Source organism: Phocoena sinus, chromosome 1, assembly GCF_008692025.1.
Source record: "Phocoena sinus isolate mPhoSin1 chromosome 1, mPhoSin1.pri, whole genome shotgun sequence".
NCBI lineage: Eukaryota > Metazoa > Chordata > Mammalia > Artiodactyla > Phocoenidae > Phocoena > Phocoena sinus.
The window spans coordinates 9,495,561-9,505,983 of NC_045763.1; the positions used below are offsets into that span (position 1 = coordinate 9,495,561).

The following is a 10,423-nucleotide window of genomic DNA, read 5'->3' on the forward strand; positions in this document are numbered from 1 at the left end:
AGCAACAAAAGCCAAGTCTCTGTAGGTGATTTCTTCGGGAGTCGTAAGAGGCCGTGTGCCCCCAGAAGACGGTCAGCTCCTAGGAGTTGACTCGCCCTGGCTTAGACAGGCGCCTGGTACCATCTCCAGCTTTCCCAGGTGGCCACTGGGCCGTGATTAAATGTCAGCATATACTTGACCATGACCCGGAGCCCAGTTTAATACGAGAGGAAAGTTGGAGAGGAGGGTGGGGTTTGGGATGAGAAGAAAAGGGTTGTGCCCTAAGGGTCATTGCATACTGAGCCCACCAGAGGGTGGGATGAACGGTCAGACCGGTCACGTGGGCTATTTCAGGCACACGTGATAGAAAACCGAACTCACGCTGGCCTGAGCCAAAAGGGCTCCGGGGTCCACTGGCTTTAGGCATGTCCCATGCAGGTCTAAGAAAAGGTCCTCAGGACCTGTCACCCGCTCTCTATCGCCTAGGGGTCCTCCGTGTGAGTTTCACATGGTGCTCCGGGCCGTTCTGGCCTCTCCAGCCCCTGGGGGCCACCAGGTGGTAGCAGCAGCCGCAGACCAACTTCTGACCCAGCAGAAGTGTCTTCGGTTCCAGCTGGGGTGCACGCTCATCCTGAACCAGTCCTGTGCATGTGTGGGAGTGGGAGGGCTGTGCAGGGGTCCGGTGTGCTGAGGGGCTTGGTGGCTGGAAGAGAGGTGACTCCCCCGTTCTCTGGCTGCCGCTGGGACGTGAGCCCCTGTGCCCTGGGCCTGAAACCCGTCCACTACTCTCCAGGTCTGAACGAGGCACCAGCTGCCACCCTGGGGGCAGCGGAGGGGGCATTTGCCCACAGGTGGGGGGGGGGCAGGGCCAGGCAGCTGCCAGACCCACCTTGGTGAAGCTCTTTTGTTCTTTGCAGATTCCAGGCCCGGGAGGAACCCGACAGTAAGTAGCCCCTCCCTTGTCTCCACCCCAGCTTTGTGCCCCTAACTCTGACTCCTTCCCTAGCAGATCTGCTGGTTCTGAGAGCGGCTCCGTGGATCCCAGCCCTCCCAGGGCCCAGGTGCAGGTTCCCCTGCAAGTTCAGGCCGGGTCTGCCCCATGCAGGGAGCGCTGAGCACAGTGGGGCCTGAGCCAGGCCCTGGCGGAGGATGCAGAGCCCCACCCCAGACAGCAGCCTTGGTTCCTGGCTCATCCTGCCGGGGACTTCCAGAAGGGCCTGCCAGACAGTGGGTTTGGTTTTGGCCATGTGGGTGCCAGGTGTGGTCAGAGGGAAGGCTGTGTCCATTCCCCCTTTCTCCATCACTCCTCCGTGAGTCTCGTCCTTAAAGCTGGGATGTCGAATCAGCAGCACAAACTTCTGAAACTTGAGCTTTTCTCATGTGGAGCACTTACGCTGCACCAGGCACCTGGCTTCGTGATTTCTGGAAGTTGTTCTGGGTAGTCCTTACAAAACACAGAGGTTGGTACTGTTGTCCCACTGTATAGAAGAGGAAACAGAGGCCCAGACAGGAAAGGTGCTTCCTCGGTTGGAAAATAGCTCAGCTAGGCTCTGAGGCCTGGTTTGTGTGACTCCGAAGCTGGTGCTCTGAACTGTTACCCTGAGCTGCCTCCTAGCAAGAGCATTTTCACCTGCCTTTTATGAAGCGCTCGCCGTGTGCAGGCGCTGGGCTGGGGGCTTTGCACATGTTCCTGCTGGTCCTGCAACCACCCAAGATGCGGTGCGTACACAAGGCCCTCATTGGGCTTGTCCTGGTGCCCTGCTCTGTGCCCAGCCTCCCAGGGGCAGCGCGGGGACCAGTGTGGGGGGGTGAGCAGGGGCACTGCCCTCCACAGCTGAGGGGGGGAGCAGGACAAAGCACACCATATGGGCTGGGTCTCAGGTGTGTTTGGTTCGCCTGCGTTTTTTCTTTTCCACTTATCAGTTCTCTGCTACTTTCTTTTTTTTTTTTTTTGCGGTACGCGGGCCTCTCACTGTTGTGGCCTCTCCCATTGCGGAGCACAGGCTCCGGACGCGCAGGCTCAGCGGCCATGGCTCATGGGCCCAGCCGCTCCGCGGCATGTGGGATCCTCCCGGACCGGGGCACGAACCTGTGTCCCCTGCATCGGCAGGCGGACTCTCAACCACTGCGCCACCAGGGAAGCCCTGTTATTTTCTTTTAACTCAAATTTTCGTACATGAGAACGGTTTCCATCCTTTATCTTTAAACATAATAGATGGAACCACAATACAAGTTCAAATCATGGGAGGTCACATTTAGACATGCTTGGGTCAGACAGGTTGCTGTTATGAGGCCAAGAAATTTCATGAAAAGGTATTTAGCGATTTATAAGATAATCAAATATCTTTTGGCCATGTGGGCCAAAGCATTAATAGTAACATGTTCAAGAATGCCATCTTTTGGACTTCAAATTATTTTAAAAGAATATTCAGGGGACTTCCCTGGTGGCGCAGTGGTTAAGAATCCACCTGCTAATGCAGGGGACACGGTTTCGAGCCCTGGTCCAGGAAAATCCCACGTGCTGCGGAGCAACTAAGCCCGTGCGCCACAACTACTGAGCCTGCGCTCTAGAGCCTGCAAGCCACAACTACTGAGCCCTCGTGCCACAACTACTGAAGCCTGCGTGCCTAGAGCCCGTGCTCCGCAACAAGAGAAGCCACCACAATGAGAAGCCCACGCACTTCAACGAAGAGTAGGCCCCGCTCGCCACAATTAGAGAAAGCCCGCACGCAGCAACGAAGACCCAGTGCGGCCAAAAATAAAATGAATAAATAAATTAAAAAAAAAAAAGAATACTCAGGATTATGTAGCTATACTTTCTGCCTTACTCAAACTCATTCCCTTTTGAAGGCTGAAGGTAAATGGTATTTACATTAGAACATTTTACAAGAGCACTTCTCCTTGGCACCTACAGAAAAGTGAAAAACGAAACCGACATTTTCCTGAGACGTAACTGTTTTTAGAATACATTAGTGTGATCATAAAAGGCTGCTGTCCCAGGAGCAGGGGAGTTGGGGTGGGCCTGGACCTGATACCTGTAGACTGGGGCTAACGTGCATGGATTCCAAAGCGAGATACTGGGTGGGGTTCAAGCATTGGCCGGACACTTACCAACTAACGCTGAGCAAGTTACTTGACTCTTCTTTTTTTTTTAGATATTGGGGGTAGGAGTTTATTAATTTTTATTTATTTTTGCTGTGTTGGGTCTTCGTTTCTGTGCGAGGGCTTTCTCTAGTTGTGGCAAGCAGGGGCCACTCTTCATCGTGGTGCACGGGCCTCTCACTATCATGGGCTCTCTTGTTGTGGAGCACAGGCTCCAGACGCGTAGGCTCAGTAGTTGTGGCTCACGGGCCCAGTTGCTCCGCGGCATGTGGGATCTTCCCAGACCAGGGCTCGAACCCGTGTCCCCTGCATTAGCAGGCAGATTCTCAACCACTGCGCCACCAGGGAAGCCCCTACTTGACTCTTCTGTGCCTCAGTTTCCTGATCTGTAAAATGGGGAGGGTGCTAATATTAGCCACCTTGTAGAGTGGTTGTTAAGGATTAACACATGTCAGGGGCCACGCACGTGGTAAGCATTGTATGCAATGCTGACGGTATCATTATTTAGTACAAGTTAAAAACAACGTGACCTCACAGGGTCCCACACTCAGGTATGTCAGGCTATCAAGGCTGAGAAGCCCAGGGTAGTGCATGACGGCTTTAAAGCAGAGAGGGAGACTCATTGGGGTCTATGGAGATGAAGAAACAGGGGCTCCCCAGCTCAGAGACTGGGTGAGGTTGGGGCATCCTGCATCAGCACCATTTCCTCTGTGCCCACTGCAGCTGATCAGGAGGGTATCGGTGGCAGAGCCGGGCCTTGAGGAGCAGGGGTTAATGAGCTCCCCAGCTGTGGAGACCTGCCCCAACCTGGAGAGCCTGCAGCTGCTGGAGGCCAACCCAGCCAGCAGCCCCTCCACCTCCATGGACCTTCCTGAGCCCCGAGGCACCGCGGAGCACACCAACAACAGGATTGGTGAGTCGGCCTGTTTGGGGGGTCCAGGGGTGCTCAGGGGCAGGAGAGATGGGCCCTGAGCCCCCAGCGGGGACTAGAGACCCTGAGGACGGAAGGCCCAGCAAGGAAGAGGCAGGGGTTCCTCCGCTGGCCCTCATGAGTAGGAGACAATTTCTGTGAAGGAGTTAAGCCATTCTCAGGGGGTATGGAGCAGCTGCCTCCACCTCTTCATCCCAGTGTAAATTTCTGTAAAATAGGGATAGCAGGAGTTCTGCCTTCACGGAGCCCATCGTGAAAATTCGTGAAATGATGTGCGTGAAGTCGTCCTGGGGGGTGGGGCTCCCCCTGCCTGGTGCCTGCTCTGATTAGAGGGAAAGTAACCGCCAGCCCAGCCCCCAACGAAGGGCCCCTGAGGGGTATGGAGGGAGGCATCAGGGAAGTAAGAGCTGCCGCTCGGCTGACGCATTTGCGCACGGCACGCTCGTCACCTCTTGTCACACAGCCTTCCGAGGATGGGGTCTTTCCCTCCTTTTTCCAATTGGGGAAACAGCGGTTCAGGGGAGAGAAGTGATTTTCCCGGTCACACAGCTACCAAGTGACAGCATGGCTGCAGGCTCCGAAACCCCCGGTCTGTCCGCATCAGTACCCTGCAGTGGAACCCGGAGGCCAGCGCGCCCCGAACTGTAGCCACCCTCCAGCCAGGACGAAACTTCCGTTCCCGAAGGCCTCCTTGCCTCTCTCCCCCTCCTCTCCACCCTGCTACAACCAGAACGTTTCTACCAAAATGGTTACCTGCCCATATTACACCCCTGCTTGAAGCCCTCCAGGGGGTCCCTGGTACCTGCAGGGTGAATTCCAGGCTTCTTATTCTGGCATTTAAGCTGCCTCCTCCCCACCAGGCTTGCCAGCCTCCCCACCCCACAGGTCTGCTCCTTCCTCCCACTCAATGTCAGTTTCCTAATCACCGGAGCCCTTTCTCACTTCTGAGCTCCGGGGGCGCTGCTTTCTCACCTGAAACAGCCAACTCCACCTCCTTGAATCTAGTTAATTCTTGATGTCCTGAGGACCCTGTTTATTTGCCTCCTCCTCCAGGAAGCCCTCCCTGCCCTCTCCACTCTCCCGTCTAGGAGACGCCCCTGTGCTGTGTGGCCCCAGAGCCCAGGCCTCCCCTCCTAGTGTCCTAAGCACCCAGCAGTGTGTGTTTGCAGCCTCCTTCCCCACCCCCACCCCCATCCACTTGGCTGTTAGCTCCCCGGGGGCAGGGCCTTAATTGGCTCCAACTCTGTCTTTGGAGGGTTAACCATCACTGAGGTAATTCCAAAGAGGCATTTGTGATCGTCCTACACATTCGTGTGGCAGGGATTGGTGGATAGAACTCTTTAGGGCAGAACCCGTAGCACCAAACTGAAACTTTTGGAATTGTAGCTTTCAGCAAGTTTTACTGGAAAAGAATGTATTTTGGGAAATACCACTGAAAGCATCTCCTGCAAATTTCCTAAGAAGTCCTAATTTGAACATTTGAGTCAATGCTGAGTGCAGTGCCTGGAACCACAGGGCTGGGGCTCTGGGAGTGTTTGTGGGGGAAGGGGGAGGGAGGCACCAGGCTCTCAGGTTGGCTGGGGCTTGGGCAGCCTGGCCTGTAAGCCTGGCTGGTAAGCAGGTTGGAGATTCTCTTGGGACATTCAAGAGATGGTGAGCCCTTTGTTCTCCTGACACCTCCCTAGAGGAGTACCCCCTTGTACAGTTCCCAAGGGGACCAAACTCTGGTTCCACTTTACCCCTCTACCCCTGGGCACCGGGCAGGGGGAGCCCCTTCCCCTCATCTTCATCCCCCTCCCCGTCCAGGACAACTTCCTTGGATTCTGGAGCCCTGGGTGGGGCAGGAAGTCCAAGCAACTTCTGGAAGACCCTCCTCTCCCAACTTGGGAGTGGGCAGCCCTGTGATGGGGCATAGAGCTAGAGGAATCAGGACCCGAGGAATGTGAGGGGATCACAGCCTGGCCCCCAGCTTTGGCTGCTTCTCCCTGGACAAACTCACCCCTCTTCTTCCACACCCCTACTCCTGTCTGTCTGTCTGTCTGTCTCATCTCCTCCAGCACTGTGCAGCCTCCTCTGTGTTCTCTCTCACCTCCTGGGGTCCCCTGTCCCTCACCATCACTGGCTCCCATCTTTTGCCAGCCCTTTTGGTCAGGTTCCCAGGGCAAAGGACCTGCAGGTCTTGATGGAGGGTATGTGGCTTGAGGCCACGCTCTCTCTTTTGGGGTGTAGGGGGGGCTCCCAGCCCATAGCTTGTTTCACGCTTGTAGCCTTCCCTCTAGTTCTCACTGCTATTTTGAACACTTCTCTCTATCCTGGAAGTATCAAAGACCAAAACAGGAGAACTGGCATTATGCAATGGGGTTGAACGTGTGGAGGCCCCCAGAATCTCTGGGGGGTTCCTGAATCGGAGGGGTGTAACTGGGTTCCTCAGAGAGGCAGGGATCCTGAGCTCCCTGCCCCACCCTAGCACTCAAGTTCCCTCTTGAGCTTCCCCATTCGGACTCCAGAGAGAGTTCCAGGGCTGAGCGGCTGGGAGCTCGCACCCTGCCCTGAGCTCAAGGCCATCAGAAGCTGGGCTGCTGCTGTTTGGAGTTAGCTGACCTGGGTGAAGGCCAGGCTCCCCACGTCCCAGCTTCTTGGGCACCTTACTTAGCTCCCCTGAGGCTCCAAAGCCCTAGTAGCAGGTGGTCAGCAGACCGTGGGGGATCATGCCTCTAACAGGCTGGGCTGCTTTTTCTTCCACGCGAGCCACACAAGCAGCCCTATGTGCTAGGCAGGCACATGGCAATAAGCAATAAACGTCAAGCTATACCAGCCCCTGCAAAGCTGTCCAGATCATAGGCTGTTGGTGATTATTAACAGGGTTGAGGTTTCTGCAGGGTGTGACCATGTCTGGGTTTGCCCAGACCGAAGAGGTTCCTGGGATGTGGAACTTTCAATACTAAAGCCAGTAGGAGCGTCTCAGGCAAACCAGGACATGTTGCTGTCCCCTTGCCACCACCGCCCGCCCCCCACCCCAGGTTTCTGCTTTAGGCACGTGGATATGAACTGAAAGGGCAGCTGGGCAGGGTGGAGTTTCTTTGGGTATTTCTACTAACTACCTGGTGACCTTGGGCAGGTCATTTAACATCTCTGGGCTCCAGATTCTTTATCTGTAATTGGGGATCACGATAGACTATCTACCTTGTGGAAGTGACGTGAGGATTCGGGAGCTAATGTGTGAAAAGCATCTGGAACGGCATCCGGCTAAACTCTGCGAGTGTTCACTGGTGCTATTGGTGTCCATGTCATTCTCCAATTTCTCCCCACGGCTTCCTTTCTCTCCTAACCCCGTTGTCTTCTCTTCTACCCCATCTTGGCAGAAGTGTCGAGAAAATCACAAGCACTTCCTATACGTGGGCCAGGCCTTAACCCCTCAGCACACATTTCCTAGCTGTTTTATCTCCTTTGACCCTCAGGATACCTGTGAAGTCAGCGCGGGGCCTACTGTGTATCAGAGAGGCTGTGCCATCTGCCTGAGGCCACACAGCAAAAGTGGCAGAGCTGGGACTGGGACCCTCCTCTGCCTCCTTGCTTCCATCCAGCTGGAGCTCTTGTCTCATCTCCCCCACCCTTTTGCCTTGCAGAGAACATCTACATCATGAAGGCTGACACCGTGATTGTGGGGACCGTGAAGGCCAAGGTGCCTGAGGGCCAGGGCCCGGTGGGGCCGGCAGGGCCCGAGTTCGAGGAGGATCTGGAGGTGGACCATGCCCCCCACTACCCAGAGCAGGAGACGGAACCACTGGCGGGCAGCTGTGGGGACGTTATGTTCTCGGTGGAGGAGGAAGGGAAGGAGGACCCCTTGCCCACGACCGCCTCTGGGAAATGAGTCCTGGCCTGGGCTGGGGCTGAGAGGGCAGCTGGGTGCCTCTGGGAGGCCACGGTGACCCTGGTGGCACCAAGCTGGTAGCACCAACCTGGTGCCAGAGGCCCATCTGGCCTGAGGTGAGGTTCCAGCACCCAACGGTAGACCCAGCCTTATCAACGCAGGAGGTTCTGCTCGTCTGTACCTGCCTCCCCACCCAGCTGCCCCCCAACCCAGACCCTGGGGAGCCCGGACCTGTGCGGCAGAGACAACCAAGGGGCTGGATCTGAACAGCGCTGTGTGTTGGGGCAACAGCCAGCCAGCAGGGCCTGGGCACCCTGCATTCTGCTGCTGCCAGCCCTTCCCTGTTCTGCAGCCTCCACGGTGGGCCCAGGGCCCAGCGCACATCACTGTTCCCGCAGCAGGAGGCCTCTTGGGACCCAGAGACCTGCAGATTCTGTGCAGCCGTGGTGCCCCTGCCTGGCCGGAGACCCTGCCCACCCAGCTGCTGCCTGGAGAAGGGCCTGCTCTGCTTCGCCCAGGGGGGCTCCCTCCCCGCATGGAGAAGGGGAACTGTGGGCCCTTCTTGGGTCCTTACCCGCTCTGTGGGCACCGTGTGCTCTGTCCCGGGCCACCAAAGATGCGTCTTCCCCAGATCTGCCACGTGCACAGATCCTGGTGGTGCCAGGCCCTGCCTTCGGCTCTGGTTGCTCAGCACCCATGATGGGGGTGTGGGTGTCAGAAAACTACTTGGTTTCACTCAGACATTCTGCAGGAAAAGAAAGAGCGTTTCGTAGTTCAGTCTGGACTTCAGGATTTTTACGTTTCACACAGAGGAGTCAAGTGCCCTGACCTGGGGCTTCTTCCTGCTCTCCCCAGGGCTCTCAGACTCATGGCAACAAACAAGTGGTCTTGGAAAGGGAGTGTGGGCAGATGAGGCCCGGGGCACTGAGCTGCAGGCAGCCTGGAGACTGCTGGAATTACCCGTTGGAAGCCAGCCCCGGGAAGGCTGCTGTTTACTCACCAGCCTGCTTGGTCTCTGGAGGAAGTTGAGGCTGGCTCCGGCTTCACCAGGGTAGTTTCTGAAACCACTCAGATGTTTTGGGGAAAGTTGGAGAGAGGCTGGATGCCGTGAGAGACCGTTTACACCAGAACCTGAAGTTTACGTGGTCCGGACAATGACCAAAACCCCCTGTGCCCGGACAGTGTGAGGACTCTGCTCCCTCCTGCCACTACCCCCACCCCCCAAGGGCTCCCTCACCCAACGGCCCTTCACAAAACTTCGGTCCTTTAAAAATTCATAAGTTCCCTTAAAAAATAATCATAACGCTCAGGAAATTCTCCCTGAGATTTGAGTACCTCTGAGCAGAAGGGTCCGAGCAGTCCTTCTCCCCACAAGACAACGGCTCCCCCTTTACCTCTCTGCCCCAGACACCTAGGCTGCCAGCCTCTGGGGACGGGGAGACCCCTACCTGCTGGGACAGCCCTTCCCACTGCTGGAGGTTCTTCCCTGTGGATGGAGGCAGACCCTGTCCCTGTGGAACTCCCACTCCCTGGTCGCTCCAAGGCCCGGCCTTTGAGGCTACTCAGAATAAAGCTCTCTCGTCCTAAGGCTCCCTTTGGTTATTGGCAGGAGGCATCCCTGGTCTCCCCACCGCCTTCTTCCCTCCGGGCTGGGCCCAGCAGCCTCACAGCTGGGGAAAAGGGAGTCACAAAGTAGCAGCGTGAATGCCCCAGCCTTGGGTAGCCCAGAGAGGACCGGGGGTGAATGTGAGTCGTGGGCTTGGAGCCTGAGCTGGGAGGCTCCAGCCTGCCTCCCTGGTGTCAATGAAAACTTAATCAGTCGATCTAAGAAAGAATTGGAAATTTTTATTCGAGCCAAATTTGAGGCTTATTACCCGGGAAGAGCATCTCAGAAGGCTCTGAGAATGGTTCTACCCATTGGAAGTCAAGACACAGTTTATAGAAGTTTTTTGAGACAGGGCTGTACATTCAATGACGTATTATTGACAGTTTATGTAATCCAGATCTAAGCCCGTGGCAGTGGGTCATGTCACCCCTTATAGGATCAGGAAGGAATGCTCTCTTTTCAGGAGCTGTCCTGTTGATGCCGGGAGAATGCTGCTCTTTATGGCTGAGCAGGTGTTCCTGCAGATGGGGGAGGTTTGGTCAATGTGTAATGCACATACACAATGCACAGGGCGGGGAGAGGGGAGGCCAAAGGGCAGAGAAGAATTCTTATGTTTAAATTTTTCTTGCCTTGCCATAAAAGATGGATTCTATTTCACAACTGGTCACAACTCAGGGGCAGTCTGGGGCCTGCATTCCACCACAGGCAGCCAGCCTGAAGCCCCGCTCTGACTATGTCTCCCCTGGTGGCTGGAAGAAGGAGACCTCGCCCATCCCACCCCCAGGACTCCAGTCCACACCCAGACCTCACAACCAGCCTGGCCATTGAACCAGCCACTGCCTGTCACATGGTCGATCCGAGAACCAGAGCGAATTTCCCTGCCCAGTGATGACGGACCCCTCCTTAACCTCTGGTCGTTCTGACGTCCAGGTGG

At 56.1% G+C, this 10,423-nt stretch overlaps 1 protein-coding gene across 2 annotated transcripts in view; it reads left to right on the plus strand.

The window, feature by feature from the left end:
• Positions 1 to 9,435, plus strand: part of TNFRSF8 (TNF receptor superfamily member 8) — a 66,225-nt gene extending 56,790 nt beyond the window's left edge. For both annotated transcript variants that reach the window (XM_032614978.1, XM_032614977.1), the window contains 3 exons: positions 897 to 922; positions 3,805 to 3,994; positions 7,639 to 9,435. In XM_032614978.1, coding sequence (XP_032470869.1) covers positions 897 to 922; positions 3,805 to 3,994; positions 7,639 to 7,883 — 461 coding nt within the window. In that variant the 3' untranslated portion in view covers positions 7,884 to 9,435. The remainder of the gene's footprint in view (positions 1 to 896; positions 923 to 3,804; positions 3,995 to 7,638) is intronic.
• The last annotated feature ends 988 nt before the right edge of the window (positions 9,436 to 10,423 follow it).